Source organism: Mirounga leonina, unplaced genomic scaffold (genome assembly GCF_011800145.1).
Source record: "Mirounga leonina isolate KUSES-001 unplaced genomic scaffold, KU_Mleo_1.0 Mir_55, whole genome shotgun sequence".
Lineage (NCBI taxonomy): Eukaryota > Metazoa > Chordata > Mammalia > Carnivora > Phocidae > Mirounga > Mirounga leonina.
This window is the reverse complement of record NW_023270816.1, coordinates 2,215,874-2,232,897: the sequence shown is the minus strand read 5'-3', so window position 1 is coordinate 2,232,897 and position 17,024 is coordinate 2,215,874. Positions and strand designations below refer to the sequence as shown.

The window sequence follows — 17,024 nt, the reverse complement described above, 5'->3', positions numbered from 1 at the left end:
AATACTGGGATGATTAGCTTGCAGGCCAAGGTTGGGCTGAGTGATCAAGGAAGAGAGAGCTAAATCTCCACCTGCCAAGATAGGAAAGAAGCCAATAGACAAAATCCCAAAACTGATTAATCAAACATGTAATAATATAAGCCTTCGGTGATAGCCTGGACAGGAGGCAGGGGAAGGAGACAGAAGTGAGAACACGGCTATTTTTCATTATTAGCATTTACCCACGTGTGAGTATTCCTGTGATAAAGAAGAAATTACACTACTGAGCTCTGCTGTAAAAACAGATAAGACAGTTTAGGTGAAACAAAATTCTAATCTTAATATACAGAAACAGTCCTATTTCTGCCTCTTTGCTAGAACAGTTCCCTGCTCAAAATTCCTAAGACACCTTTAAAAGAGCGGTTTCTCACATACATCTTCCATCTATAATACCTGGTTACGCTCTTATCCCAAGAGTCTTACTAGGGCCATCCACACACTATCAGTGTATCACGGTGACATGTTTAGACACTACTTCTTGAAGACTATTATTTCCATAATAAACTACTATAAATATATAAATACATGTTATAAAAACATAATAAATATTAAAATAATCAAATAAATTCCATAATAAATTAAGTCAATGCTGTCAATTCAGGTTTCCACATTGGTGGATCAATGCACTGAAGTGAATGATCATTTTTATACTGCCCTTTGATTTTTTTTCAACACTTCTTTTTGAATACAACAGTCTTCTAATGGTCTTAGAATGCAACCCAAACCAAAAGCGGCGCCTCTTTCATCCCACAAACATTCAGCACTGTTGCTTTTTCATCATGACTACTCAGGGTCCAGTCTTCCCAGTCCACACAGCTCCAATACTTCACACCAAACCCTTCACCATCCAAAACACAGTCACTCATAACTCTGTTTCTCTGATCACTATGGTTCACCTTTGTTGAAGCAGTGTCTTACAGAAGGAAAAACAATCAGACATGAATTTTATCCCAGGTCTGCCATCATCATCTAGCTCTATACCTTGGACAACTTCCAGCACATCTCTGAACCTCAAATTCTTCAGCTGGGTAGAAGAATAAAACAGAGCTGTAGAGAACTGTTACAAGAGCTAAACAAAATAACAGACATAAAACACATAGAAAATTGTGGCCACGTGACACATGGCAACTGTCATCAGCAGTTACTGTCACCAGCTTTATTTCCATGCAAACCACATCCGGACTCTGACACACAGGTCACCTGGGCAGGAACTGCTCCTTGGCTGCTGTGAAGCCAAAGCCCAGCAGTGGCCAAACGACGGTGGACTCTCAAGTGTGTAAAGAACCAAAGGGGCTCTGAGATCCAGCTCATGCCCCACCTCCATCCCCAGAAAGCATTACCAGCCACTCTTGGCCCAAGGCTTCATCCTCTGCATCACTGCAGCACTCTGCACCCCAGCACACCCACCACCCAGGTTTTCAAGTCCACTCTAAAAAAGAAGATACAGGGCTGCCTGGGTAGCTCATTCGGTTAATGTCTGCCTTCAGCTCAGGGCATGATCCCAGGGTTCTGGGATGGAGCCCTGCATCAGGCTTCCTGCTCAGTGAGGAGCCTGCTTCTCCCTCCGCCATGCCCCCTGCTTGTGCGCGCTCTCTCTCTCTCCCCCCTTCTGTCTGTCAAAGAAATAAATAAAATCTTTTAAAAAAATAAAATAAAAATTAAAAATAAAAGATACATCCCTCACCAGAAAAATTAAGTTAACTATGGCTACATTTGGGAAATTTAAAACTGTATTTTTTAAATACCACATTTACTTCATTCATATATTGCTCCATCTTCCCAGTTTCATTATGAAGATCCTCTTATCCCATTTTTCCTACTCAGAAAAATCTTTAAAATACTAACGCTGGAAGATAAAAATGGATCAACCTAGAAGGTACGTTTTATTGTTTTAAATTCCCTTCCAGCATATAAAATTAGGTAAGTGCCCATTGTTTGTTAATTGTTATTATAGTACAAGTTTATCTGAAAAAGTATAAGAAAAGCTGAGGGACTGTGGTTTTGCAATTCATATCTTTAATTATCTGTATGTAATTAAACTTTCAAATCTCTTGTGCACATCAACAAAGCCCCAAATTCCACAAGGCAGCCCTGGCAGCTTCTGCCCCCATTGCACCTGCAGGGTGATCCTAAAGAGGGCTTTCCCCCATAGACTGCAGGCAAACAACAGTGGCCTCTGGTTCATGCTCTCTAAATTCGGTGTGTCTACATGGTGAACACTTAAAAGGCTTACCTGGGAAGGAAACAAGACAGACATGGTCACCTAGCATACTAATATGCTCACACAAATAAACAGAGATGGTTGCTTTACCAGAAGAGCCACATAAAGTGAGTCACTAACAAATTATCTTTAACTCAGGTCATGAACATGAGCGTGTAATTTTTCAAACTTGACTACAACCGCATGCTCATATGTTAAGCCCAGAAACAGCTACATCTGAGCATTGTGTAAATCAGATATATTAAAGCAGCACCTTGCTTAAACCTTCTGCCATGGAATAACTGGAGTACAGAATGCCCCAATATGAATAAAATCCCCCTTACAAACCAGAGTATACCTATACACAGTAAACATTTCATAGTTTAGTGGGAAGAGCAAAGTATGTCAACTTCCTACCAACTATGGTGGATTTGTCCCAGGGATGGCAAAATATACATACAGGTCCTTGTCCTTGTCCAGCCAGACCCCAAATGCATCTTCCTGGGGACACACCTGATGTGATAAGGTGAATACAGACATGTGCTCAGGCTGGAGCCAAAGGAAACCCAGCACCTTCATGTCACACAGAAGAGAGAAACTGCTTCTCTGAGGCCAGAATGTAGCTTAATCTTCTTGCATCAGTCATTTAAAAACAAACAAACAAAAAAACCCACCTAAATTCTATCTATTTCTCAAGACCCTGCTCAAAAGTCACCTTCACAACAAAATCTGTAGTAAACTTCAGCCTTAATTCTTTCAATGACCCAAATCTTCCTTTCCATACTTAACTGAAACACACATGGAGAAAGAGATACCCAGGTACACACCTCACCTTTACTGCTAGACTGTAGACTCCCATTAGGCATAATCCGTAATTCATCTTGGCCCGTGGTGGCAAGTACACACAGCACATGACAGAGATGCAATAAATATCTACTGACTGCATATGTGTTTTCATATCTTAACTGTGAAACAAAAATCAAAAAACACTGTCTCTGGCCTCATGAGTCAGACTAATAATGAAATTTAAGGGTATTAAGTAGCATGACAAGGGCTGGACAGTAAGAATACAATTAAGTAATTAGGGTGGACGAGGCATACAATATCACCATCCACATACATAGTATCCACCATTTTCAAAGCCCTTGCAAAACTATATTCTCATAGATTCTTACAACAACTCTGAAAGAAAGGAATTATTATTTCAATTGTAATGAGTAAACTCATTTCAATTCAATGAATAAACTAATGACTTGAATGACTCGGACAGGACCACACCAGCTAGTTAAATGGTAGAGCTAGAACTTCTTATAACAGACATATGGAAAAAAAGGAACAGAAATGGGAAATAAAACACAGTCCTCTCTTCCATCCAACACTACAATGGGTGATCACAAACCTACCAACTCACCTTTTTGTGAAGAATTCATAAGAAAGAGAAAAAAGATTTGCAATGACTTTTCATTGGCTTTAATCCAAAATTAGCCACATTTTTTCACTAGAATTAGTGCATAGATCCTTAAATATGTTAAAAATGTAGAGAGAGCATAATATCAATATAATACACCCAACAGATATGAAACACAATGGCTCTTATCCAGTTAATTACTGTCACCTCTGTCCAATGAATTCCTTTGTTCTTGCACCTCCAAGTACAAGAAATACACAGTAGGTATTAAACCGTCACCCAGAGCAAGGCGGATGTTAACCATGAAAGGTGAAGAAGGCAACACCACCTTCATTGTTTACAGTGCCAGTCTCACACAGGGGCAGTAACTCTTTGTTACACAGACAGGGTGACCAAAAAGGCTGAGAGCACGACATGTTGCTTCGGATCATCCAATCGAACCTCCCAGCCTGGGCAGATAGCCACCCCAGTGTCCCTGCCGGTGCGTAGCCCACTGCCGGGAAAGGAGAGTGAGGGCGCCCAAGAGAACGGACACCCTCAGGGAGGGACACAGGCCACTGGGCACCATGTCCACCTTAACACATTCCCACTGGGACATGGGAGACAGAATTCAGTTTTGAAAGTGTCACTTGGCAGCAAGTGGAGAAAATGAAGCAAAGCAAGTGTGGAATCCACAGGGAGGGGGCTCGAGAATACCTCCCCAAGTAAGCAGACAAAAAGTGCAACAAACCCCAGCTCACCTCACTATTGTGGCCCCGCAGGTTGAAGTTTATTCTCTGTGGCGTGTTTCTGTCCCGGCGGCAGTGGCTCGAGGTGAAGGTCACCCCGACAACGCCCCGGCCGTTGCCCGTGGCCAGCCAGCCCTCCTCATAGTAGCGCCTCCGGCACACCGGCTTCTCCTTCTCACTCTTGGGAACGCGCCCCTTCCAGGACAGGCAGAGGATGTTGGAGTCACTGCAAAGGACAGGCCCATGTTCCACCGCTGCATACATACTTTTTTTCAGTGAACTGTTTTATTTAAAAAGTAATGCTGAATGCTGAAAAACTTAAACCAATTCTTTTCATGGATCAATTGACTGATGTGATTTTTGTGGTTGGCTTGCGTTGTTTTACCCGACCCCTTTTAATGAAGACTGACCTAGATCTAATTACAAGGTCAGTATTTTATAAAGATCCACCAAATGCATAGTGAAAAAATTCCTCTAGAAAAGATGATGGCAGTCTGCTAGGAAAAGGTAATGCTTAAAAACAACATGCGTTCATTTTTATTTTCAAGTCCTTAGAGGAAGAGCGTCATTAACACGTGCTGATCAAGAAACGGGGCTTTCTTCTTTTTACTCAACTTGGTTATCCTCATTCAGCCTGAGATTCCAGTTTAGTGTAATACGATTCCAGAGACAAAGGGTTGCAAATACATAGATTTCAAGTAACTTAAGGCTTTAAAGAATCCCTCGAGCTGGAATTTTCTCTTCAAAAGTTCAGATGCAGAGACAGAACACATGGGATCATCTTCTGAATCATCATTCTGAAGCCACCCTCTGGCATGTTTTCTCAACTAGACAAATTTCTGCTGCTGAAGCTGAAAAAGATTGCATAAAGGGAAAAAAAGGCACACAAACCGTGCAAAACAGACCAGAGTTTGTGCAGAGAGCAGTCCAAGCTCAGCAAGGAAAAAAGACTCTCCCCACTGTTCCGAACCAGAAACTTCCCACCTCAGGGCCCGGCCTGGCTTCCCAGCAGGCAGGTTGCTGTGTCCTGGCGGAGAGCTGGGCTCCATCTGACTGGCCCTCCACAGACCAGTGCGTTCCTCGGTGCCATAGAGGCGGAGAGAGAAAACCCCTTCACTCACAGAGCCAGAAGGTTCTAAAGCTCTTGAAGTGGCACAAGTGTTCACCTTGGGTGAATCCTAAATCCTCTCGTTGACAAAACCGAGCCTCACTACAGGATTCTCTTTTGCCCCGTCTCCTTCCTCCCTCCCCTACTGGCTTCTCCCCTTTCTGCTCCTAAAGATCACCTATTTTTCCATCTTGAAGGAAAAGACTAATCTCAGAATTAAGTCTATCAAGTACTCTTCCTCCTATATGGACTCAACAGGGAAGAGAAGCCCTTAAAATGAAAACACAGACAAGTGTCGGGACCTTCCGCACTGTTTCCCTAAAGAGTCAGCATGTTGTGCTGATGGGCACTCTCCTGCTCACATTCAGAGGTGCTTCCAAATGCCACGTGTAAAGTCCAAGGAAAAGAAGCTTTGCTTGGATGTTCCTTGATACTTATTTTGTAAATATTGGTTTCAGTTGCTACTTTAAAATATTATCCTACAGATATGGGAAAGGAAAAGGGAAATAATAAATTAAAACTTCGAGAATACAGTTAACTGAAAAAGGCAAAGGAACCAGGTCATCGTTCAAACTTGTCCCATCATACCTGACCTTGCTTTCCTGTAGTCAGACACACAGCCAGAGTTACTTCTCAGTCCAGAGTTTTGAAGTCTGTCCAAATCACCAAAAACACTGGAAAATAAAGTGCAAAACCCACTGCATGATGCCGCCCGCGCTGCTTGACACCACGCTTCTCCCCCGGCCACCTTCTCACTTAGTTCCTTCTTTAAAATGCAGAGGTATTTTTGAGGCTTGAACTGTGCAAGTTTTTTTTTCTTCTTTTTGCAAACTTTCTTTACCCGTGAAGACCATGTGGAAAACTGACCATTAGTAACATATTTTTCTCCCCGGGCTTCGGAGCCCAGTAGTGTCAAGTTGCTCCATCTGATTCTTAAATTAATTTTCATCAGTTGTAAAACTCTTCAAGTGTGCACAAGAATGAGCCTGTCTTCTGGTGTTAATGTGTATGTGTACAAAGAAGGTCTTAGATATACACAGACATACGCTCTTCGATGGGCACCAAAGCGTCTGTCTTCCCAGTCATTTCAGGAACCATCTGATTAATCACAGCTTGAAGGCCCTGGAGTCTCACAAATCTGTAAAACAAGATAGGATATATAAAAAAAAAGAACTTTAACACACTGATGAAGAGAGGTTCTAACTGAATAACTGCTGTAACTGAAACTGGGAGACGCCCTCTTTACACACATAGACACACACACAGACACACCAAATAGAGCTACTGATTGCTCAAATTCAAACAGTAAAAGGGTATACTTAGCCAGCTCAGAGACAACAGACAACATAAGGAGGGTGAATGCCATCTGCCAGTAGCTGGGCATATACCCTGCCGTCCTTTCTAAGACTCTGCGTGCTGCTGGTGCAACTCTAGCCCTCCAGGGGCCATCATCCTAGTTGAGCAGGCAGCCTCAAAAAGGAGACTCAAGAGGCTCAGGCAAGTTATCTGATTGGTTTTTTCACTATGGGTAAAAGCTGCTGCCTGAAGACACAAGACGCAAGGGCCTTTAAAAATGCCTCCATCTCTGATTGCAGGCAGGTCAGAGCAAAGAACAGCTGTTTTCATGGCTTTTAAGCTGTCTACTAGTGATAAAGTCCTAGAGAATCCATCTCCAGCAAATCCACCCTCTCTTCCTTCCTACTGCCATCAGTCCAGGCCTGCATCACAACCATAAAAACACTGGACAATGCGGTCCCTAACGTCCCCACACCATCCCACCTTCCAGAGGGCCCTCAGGGTGACCTTTCTAAATTTCAAGGCTATTTGAAGAACCTACACTGTTCTCCCCTGACCCAGGCAGTCCCCTAGAGGGCTAGTTAAACAGACGAGCTCCACCCAAAACACCTGCCACTTAAAGTCTGCATTTATAACCAGTTCCACAGAGATGTTAACGCTGCTAGTCTGGGCACCGGACTTTGCAAACCTCCAGTCTATGGGCTCAAACCCCAGCAAGACCCTTCTCCTCTTCTCCGGCCAGAGCCTCCGGGTCCAGCCCTGCCTGTGTTACACTGTGGCATCTGGCCATTCCCTGCCCCCCAAAGTCCTGTGTCCTTCCTCTCCTTCATGTCTCCACTCCTTGCCAAGCGCCTACGCACTTCCTTTAAAACCCACCTACAACAGCACCTGCCCTGTGAAGCCTCCCACACAGCACCTTGCGCTACCTTCCACGACAGCACTCACCACGCCGCATTCGAACACTCTTCTCTATGCTCCTAGAGGCTGGGAACCTCTCTCTCTCAGTCCTGGCGTAGAGTTCAGTGTAAACTAGGTATTCAAGTAAAAGTTTATAGGAGGCAGGCAGGAGCAAGGCGGCAGCTACACGTCATTTCCTTGGGATACTCTAATTCAGATGAGTCCTAGTACATGTATTTTGTATGAGTCTATAAATCGAAATCACTAAATTCTCTCAGGACTTCTCTCAAGAAAGCACTTGTACCTGAGGGAAAAAAGTAAAAACAAATGCTATAAAATTCAAATTAACACCATGTTCCTCCTCCTAAAATGCTAATACCACTCTGTAATATGGCCTCAGTCCCTGTTCTGACGTGGGGCAGCCACAGGTGGAAAAAGCAGACACAACTTCTCAAGACCCAGCTATATACACACAGGTTTTAAACTATTTAACAGCAGAATCCATGATTATGAAAGCATCCACATTATATATGGCAGTGTAAGCGGTCAATTCCCCTGAAATCCTCCTGATGGGGATCCATGAAGTCAAAATTATCTTCGTAATAATACTAAGACACAGTGTTTGCCTTCTGCACTGTACCGACAGATCTATCAAGGGTGCAAAAGCGACAGTGGGTCAGACTCAGCTCGTTAGTACCAGTGAAGGCACTGGCGCCAAAATGTACCAGCACTCCCGGGGTTTTGTAAAAATGCCGGCTTCACGTAACAATATTCTCGATGCACAGGCGCCTGGGTGGCTCGTCGGTTAAGCGTCCGAATCTTGATTTTGGCTCAGGTCATGATCTCAGGGTCATGAGATCAAGCCCCAAGTGGGGCTCTGTGCTCAACGGGGAGTCTGCTTGATATTCTCTCTCTCCTTCTCCCTCTGCCCCTCCCCCATCTTTCTCTCCTTAAATAATAAATATGGGGGCACTGGGTGGTGCAGTAGGTGAAGCATCCGACTCTTGGTTTCGGCTCAGGTTGAGATCTCGGGGTCCTGAGACGGAGCCCTACATAGGACTCCCTCCGCTCTCAGTGTGGAGTCGCCTTGAGATTCTCTCTCCTCCTCCCTCTGCCCCTCCTGCTTGTGCTTTCTCTCTCTCTAAAATAAATAAATAAATCTTTAAAAAAGAAATAAAATAAAATAAATCTTTTTTTTTTAAAAAAGAATATTCTTTATGAGGTACAAATTGTTAATTTTATTAAGTCTCAACCATTAGCACACGGTTGGTTAATATTCTGTGTTTCAAACTATCCAGTACCCAGAAAGCATCCCTACTGACTCCTGAAGCACAAGGGTGACACTGGGAAAAGCACCTGTGCTGTCATGTAAATTGCAAACTGAACTGATGCTTGTTGCACGGAATACCTGAAAAAAATGAATGACAAATGATGGCCTGGGTCTTTGGCAGGCACCTTCTCAAACATGGACAAAGGGAGCATGTCACTTTAAGGAAAACAACTGACAGGATATGCTGCCTATAACAAAAGTTGAGCACTCAAGTTAAAATCAGAAATTTGGGAAAACCAGTGTCTATCATTAGGAGCTTGACAGCTCCGCAAGATTTAAAGATATCCTGCATGCAACTGGAGGTAACATTAACAAATGTGAATTTTTTATATTGCATTTCATATTTCATAGTGTATCAGTATTTGGAAGATTCACATAACTTAGTGAACCAATATTTCCCAAATGATCAATGCATGAGGATACAAGTTAGGCTTGAGTAAAAGAGCCATCAAGGTGCAAGAAAGACAAAAGGATTTTGATCTAACCAAGTACAAAAAATTCACCAATAACATTTAAAATTCCCTAATGCTACTAACCTTTAAGAAACTGCCACTTGTTAAGTTTTAGTATACTATCAAAAAAAATCCATGCTTATCTGAAAGGATTATTAAAATATTTCTTCCTTTTCCAACTACATATCTGTGTGGTCAGATTTTCTTCATATATTTTAACAAAAACAGCATACTGCAATAGATTGAATGAATGCAGAAGCAGATATAAGAAGCCAGCTATCTTTTACTAAGTCGGACATTAAAAGATATTTTGCCAAAATGTTAAAATAATGCCACTCTTCTTGGTAAATGTTTTTAGTAAGAAAATATGATTTTTTTCATACAAAACATATTTAAAACATTTAGGTTTATTATTTTTAAAGGAATTAGTAATTTTTTTTTATAAAGATTTTATTTATTTGACAGAGAGACAGCGAGAGAGGGAACACAAGCAGGGGGAGTGGGAGAGAGAGAAGCAGGCCTCCCGCTGAGCAGGGAGCCTGACTTGGGGCTTGATCCCAAGACCCTGAGACCATGACCTGAGCCGAAGGCAGACACTTAACCATCTGAGCCACCCAGGCGCCCCAAGGAATTAGTAATTTTTAAAAATTTCTGTTTTAATTTCTAGTATGGTAAATATCAATAGCTAACAGGCACATAAACAAAAGCTCTTGTGGGGGTCTTCAGCAATTTTTAAGACTATGAAGGGTCCCTGAGACCAAAAAGTTTGAAAACCACTGGTATATGCTAATTCTCCAAAATGTAGGCCTTCAATAACTATTATACTAAAGTACGTAGGATAAATTTCTGTAGTAAAAGCATAAACAAAAGTGTTTCATTTTAGATACGTGGCTATGATTTTTAACCCAACTTTTAAAATTATAAAGCACTATATAGGCTAACCAAATAAGGCAGGTATTTTAAGAAAAAATGACATACTACTTTATGATGACTCAAATGATGGATACAAAAATCAACAACAAAATACCACAACTGTGGTGTCCTGGTCACTGAAAGGCTGGCACCTATTCTAGCAATACCACGGACAGAAATCAATGATGCTGCATACTTCCCTTCCTTCAGAGGATGAGAAAATGAAGATATAACTGATCAGCTTCTGAGAGCAGTTCACTATTAATTCAACACTCCTAAGTAAAAGGTGTCTGATATAGAAAGATTAAAAAGCAACTATTCAACTGAAAGCAGGGATTCCAACAGTATTTTACACCCATGTTCATAGCAGCATTATTCACAATAGCCCAAAGGTGGAAGCCACCCCAGTGTCAACAGACAGATGAACAGATAAACAAAATGCGGTCTACACATACAGTGGAATATGATTCAGCCTTCAGAAGAAAGAACTTACTGGGGCGCCTGGGTGGCTCAGTCAGTTAAGCGTCCAACTCTTGATTTCAGCTCAGGTCATGATCTCAGGGTCTTGAGACTGAGCCCCTCACAAGATTCTCTCCCTCTCCCTCTGCCCCTCCCTGCCCCTTACATGCACACATGCTCTCTCTTAAAAAAGAAGAAGAGGAAGAGGAGGAGGAAGAGAAGGAAGAGAAGAAGAAAGAGGAAGAGGAGGAGAAAGAGGAGGAGGAGGAAAAGGAGGAAGAAGAGGAAGAAGAAGAAAGAACTTTCTGTTGGACACACACTACAACACGGATGAACCATGAAGACATTCTGCTCAATGAAATAACAAGGCAGTCAGTCACATAACGACAAATCTTGTAAGTACACTTTTATGAAGTACTTAGAAGAGTCAAATTCATAGAGACTGAAAATAGAATGGTAGCTGCCAGGGGTTGGGGGTGAGGGGACTGGGGAGCTGTTATTTCATGGGTACAGCATTTCTGTGGGGATGATGAAAACATTTTTAGAGATGGGCAGTGGCAATAACTGCAAAATAATGTGAATGTACTTAAGGCCACTGAGTTGTCTAAAGTCATTAAAATGGTAAGTTTTGTTACATATATTTCACCTTAATTTTAAAATCAAATTAAGAGGGGCACCTGGGTGGCTCAGATGGTTAAGCGTCTGCCTTCGGCTCAGGTCATGATCCCAGGGTCCTGGGATCAAGCCCCACATCGGGCTCCTGGCTCAGCGGGGAGTCTGCTTCTCCCTCTCCCTCTGCCTCTCTCCCTGCTCATGCTCTATCTCTGTGTCTCAAATGAATAAATAAAATCTTTTTAAAAAAATAAAATAAAATAAAATTAAGAAAAGAAATTATTCTTTCTAAGACTTCTAAAGACTTTCTAAAGACTTTCTCAGAAAAGTCAGTAATGGATTGAAAGTAAATACTCCTAAATTTGGCATTATGATATTTTTTACCCTAAATACTGTAATACAGGCCCAGACCTGCTTTTGGTAATTAGAGCTTATTTTCAGACTCTTCCTATAAACCACTGAAAAATCCATCCCTGCTTTTTGGAGATTACAATCTTAAATAATACATGTGTCTGACTGAATTAATAACCCGACAGTGGCGTAAGAGTCAGTAAACTTACGAGATGCTTCCCACTCTAACTTTCCATACTATCCAGTTCTTAATGGCAAATTAGGAGCCCCAGAATTCGGAAAAGTACAATTTAGGAACAGAATGGTACACTGTTCAGAAGAGGAAACCTTGCAGGAATTAGGCACTCCCAGATTAATCAACCAACAAATCTTAACTGAGTATTATGCAAAAGCCCCTGTGCTGCATTCTCTGCCTCCCTTGTCTGTAATTAGATACTTTTATTTTCTAACTAGAGTTATTTCACTATAGTTTATTTTGTTCTATCTGATTCCTACTTTCCACCAACATAGATAAAATTCACTAGTGGGGGGGTGGGGAGAAAAATACACCTTTGGTTTATTTTTTAATCATTTGAATTAACATTAGAGATCAGAGATAAAATAAATTAGGAAAGATATTTTCCATTTCCACGATTTTGATAGAAATATATCCACTGAAAGTTGTAAGAAAGCAACCACTCAGGGCGCCTGGGTGGCTCAGTCATTAAGTGTCTGCCTTCGGCTCAGGTCACGGTCCCAGGGTGCGATCGAGCCCCACATCGGGCTCCCTGCTCAAGCGGGAAGCCTGCTTCTCCCTCTCCCACTCCCCCTGCTTGTGCTCCCTCTCTCGCTGTCTCTCTGTCAAATAAACAAACAAAATCTTTAAAAAAATAAAAAATAAAATAAAAATTTAAAAAGAAAGCAACCACTCTGGGGTATTAGCTAGGACTACTGAAGATGTGAGTACTCGGCCAACAGGGATCCCACTCCTGAACGTGTGCACTACACCCTTTGCTCCCCGGTACTCCCTGCTAGAGTAGCAGTATCGTGTACCTGAGCCAAAACAACGGTACCAACCTGAATGGACAGAGTGCATCAGATTCAAACAACAGAATTCCATAAAGCAATGTAAATGAACACAATATAGAACAACATGGGTGAATTTCACAAACATAATGTTGAGTAAAGGGATCCCACGAAAAAATACGTACAATATGAATCCATAAAGTTCAAAACAGGCCAAACTAATTTTATCAGTTAAGACTGCACACATGGGGCGCCTGGGTGGCTCAGTTGGTTAAGCGACTGCCTTCGGCTCAGGTCATGATCCTGGAGTCCTGGGATTGAGTCCCGCATCGGGCTCCCTGCTCGGCGGGGAGTCTGCTCCTCCCTCTGACCCTCCCCCCTCTCATGTGCTCTCTCACACATAAATAAATAAATAAAATCTTTAAAAAAAAAAAAAAAAGACTGCACACACAGATAGTGTAACTAAAATTTTAAAGGCGAGAAGATAACACAAAGCAGCACAGTGGTGACCTTGGGGTGCAGACTGTGAATGGGAAGAGGCACACACACAGGGGTGTTGCTAGGGTGCTGGCAATACCCCATGTTCTGACTGGGGTGGTGGTTATAGTGTGCTCTTAATTATTTTTTACTATCTGTATGTTGAACATATTCAACATGTATGATGTATCTCACAATGAACAGGTTTAATAGGCTATGAACTAGATTAGGCACCAATCCTTTGAGATTTTTAGAAAACTTAAATCAACCAGTAAGAAAGAATTTTAAAAATTATTATATCCAACCTTAGCAAGCACTCTCCCAACCTACAATTCCCAATAAAGTACCAAAGACACTAAGTTCTCAAACTAAGAAGGCCTCCACAAAGAAAATGCATATAAAATAAGGAACGAATGGAGATAAAATTTTAGAATAAAGTTCTATTTCTTTCTAAAGGACAAAAATTTAAGAGAATGGTTAGGCAGAAGACTGAGATGAGAAGCAAAAAGTCAATATCAAGAAAAAATATACAGATGCTAGATGAATACAAAGCAGAGAGAAAAAACACAGTAGAAACTTTGGGATAAAAATGTTTCAGACATCCTAAAGTTTAAGTTTTTGATTACAGAGCTGTCTGGAGACGGAGTGAAGAAAAGGAAAGGAAAATGAGTATTCCTACAGGATGACAGAAATAAACCCATCCCAATTTCTCCTTTTTGCTGTCCCTCATCTACCGTCTGGGATTCCGCTCTATGCCCAGGTGGCTCTGCCCGTGCCCGGGTCTCCCCTGGCTGCCCCCTTTCCACAGTGGGCGGCAGACCCTGATCCCTCCATTTCTTAACTAAGGTAACTACAATGACCTGCCTCTAACACAGTCACTCTGTTCCCTGGGGAATTTTCCAGGGCCCACAAACATCCACCCAGCCCAAAGCAGTTCTAACTGGTTCCTAATTAGTTTCAATAGCTGCCTGGAGGCTAATTCAAATTTGCCTTCCAAGACTGCCTTTTAAGGCAGGAATACTCTCAGTAGTGACCGTCCTGTGGCTACCTACACATGAACAACTATAACCGTGAAAACATCACAACACCACTGCAAAGGTAATGGAGTTCAATCATGATCTAATATATTTATTGTGTTATCATTTTCCAGCCCTGAATTCTCAAAACATGCTAGTGAGATAATGAAGATGTGTGCGCATGGTTATGCCCAGGATTATTCAAAAGATGCATGCTTACCACAAGTGTATTCATGTCCAATCATTTTCCCATTGACTTGCACCGTCAATTTTAGAGATGCATTCCTCAGAAGACTTCTGTCTTGTTCCAAACAGCACCAGCTCCTTTAGATGTAGTACATGAAAGCACTGTGCAGACTCACATGGCAAGGGACTTTTCTGCCTGTGGTAGAGCTATCTTTCTGTTTCATTCATCATATCTACTAAAAAACAAACTCCTACACTCCAATCTTTATCCGACCTGCAATACCCACCAGCACTGCATTTAAGTAAATGTTCAATAAGGCACGCTACAGAGCTCAGTCTTCTAAGCAAAAGGGAAATAAATGCTGACTGATGAGGTTCTCTGTACAGACCCTGGGTCAACACCAGCTGCTCAGCATCTGGGTCTCCTGGAAGCCTATGGCTGAAAGCCTAAGGCTGACAGGCACCAAAGTACCTATGAGTGAAGAGTTCAAGGAAGGAAGCTAGGGGTCCCCTGCTGTGCTCAGAGAACAGCAAAGAGGTACATTTTCAGTGAAAGCTACTCCCTATTTATTTTCTATACCTGATTTCAACAGCCAGTTCTAAGAACATGAACATCTATCTATCTATACATAGAGGAGGATATGGAGGTTGTAAGACAAACCTTTTGATTAGCAGTTTCAATGAGAGTGGGGGCAAGACACTTCTTTTTTATTATTATTATTATTATTATTTTTAAAGATTTTATTTATTTATTTGAGAGAGCACATGAGAGGGGGGAGGGTCAGAGGGAGAAGCAGACTCCCCGCCGAGCAGGGAGCCCGATGCGGGACTCGATCCAGGGACTCCAGGATCATGACCTGAGCCGAAGGCAGTCACTTAACCAACTGAGCCACCCAGGCGCCCGGGGCAAGACATTTCTAAGAGTGAATGTGTACCTGAAACCTGGTTGTCGAAATACTGCGGTGCCATATATAGGGCTCACTAGTATCAAAGGTCATGTACCTTACTTAAAAAAGGGAGACCATTTTATTATTTTTCAAAGTGATAAAGACTGAAATATATGATAATTCCCAGTGTCATATAGGTGTAGAGAAATGGGAAAACAATGTGGTAATATAATTCAAAAGACTTAAAATGGGGGCGCCTGGGTGGCTCAGTCCTTAAGCGTCTGTCTTCGGTTCAGGTCTTGATCCCGGGGTCCTGGGATCGAGGCCCACATCGGCCTCCCTGCTCAGCGGGAAGCCTACTTCTCCCTCTCCCATTCCCCTGCTTGTGTTCCAGCTCTTGCTAACTCTCCCACTGTCAAATAAATAAAATCTTAAAAAAAAAAAAAAAAAAGGCTTAAAATGTTGCAAACCTTTTGATTCAGCAGTTCTACTTCTGGAAATTTATCACAAGGAGATAATGTTGAACCGTGCAATGATTTAGCTGTAAAGATTTCCACCACAGCATTTTCATATACTGATTCAGTAAGAGTTGGTACAGACATAAAATGGAATCCTATGCAACCACTAGTAATTATACTGTAGAAGACTATGGAGTAACATGGAAACACGTTCTCAATAACTTAGATAAAAAGTAAAATTACAGGTTATACTTCCAGGATGCTCTGAAGGGCTTGCCCACTACTATATCACTCGATCTTGGGTAAATTACAACAGACATAGTTTTTTGTTGGACTTGCAGGAAAGTATCAGAAATCTCCAAGGAAGGCACAAACATATGAGAAAGCCAGGGTTATCTGGCAAATGCACATATAAGACACATATATGTCCAGAATTGTCTGGACAAATGCAGATATAAACACTGGAATCAGAATTAGGATGCCTCATCATCCCAGTTTGCCCAAAACTGTCCCAGTTTTACCCTGGAAGTCCCATATCCCAGGAAATCCCTCTGTCCTGGGCAAACCAGACAGTTGGTCACCCTATCAGATATCCAAACTTTGGTCCAACCTCAAGGTGGAGAGCCTGAATCACACACATTCTGCAGGGCCCACAAAGGAGGCTAACACTATCTCAGACTTCTAGCACTCCATGGTTGTGGGTTGGAGCAAATGCAAATCTTGTCTGCATGAAAACATTCCCAATTTAGGACCTAACGATTCCCAAAGATGAGGTTCAACCAAAAATCAGTTACCAATCATAAAAATATACAAAGAAAAGAAGTCATTTAAAAAAAAGGGGGGGAGGGTGCCTGGGTGACTCAGTAGTTAAGCGTCTGCCTTCAGCTCAGGTCATGATCCCAGGGTCCTGGGATTGAGCCCCGCATCAGGCTCCCCGCTCCGCGGGAAGCCTGCTTCTCCCTCTCCCTCTCCCCCTGCCTGTGTTCCCTCTCTCACTGTGTCTCTCTCTGTCAAATAAATAAAATCTTAAAAAAAAAGAAGTCATCACAAGTTGTCTGTAGAAACAACAAATTTAGATCCCTTGGATCCAACTTCAGAAAGTGAAATGAACATAAACAGAATTTAAAGTAATTTAAGTTTAGAATTTAGGTTTGGATTTCTGGGTTCCAAGCTTCCATAAAAGAAGCCTAGAAATCATCACTC

General features: G+C 42.1%; 1 protein-coding gene across 3 annotated transcripts in view; it reads right to left on the bottom strand.

The window, feature by feature from the left end:
* The window catches only part of LOC118001918 (tubby-related protein 4-like), a 235,713-nt gene that overhangs the window by 167,302 nt on the left and 51,387 nt on the right, over positions 1–17,024 (bottom strand). The window contains exons 1-5 of one of the 3 annotated variants that reach the window (XM_034992104.1): positions 14,511–15,190; positions 7,725–7,980; positions 6,530–6,621; positions 6,072–6,157; positions 4,388–5,226 (exon numbers count right to left, since the gene is read on the bottom strand). In XM_034992104.1, coding sequence (XP_034847995.1) covers positions 4,388–4,639 — 252 coding nt within the window. In that variant the 5' untranslated portion in view covers positions 4,640–5,226; positions 6,072–6,157; positions 6,530–6,621; positions 7,725–7,980; positions 14,511–15,190. Of the gene's footprint in view, positions 1–4,387; positions 5,227–6,071; positions 6,158–6,529; positions 6,622–7,724; positions 7,981–14,510; positions 15,191–17,024 lie in introns of those variants that run through there. The other 2 variants (XM_034992106.1, XM_034992107.1) reach the window with 2 other exon arrangements.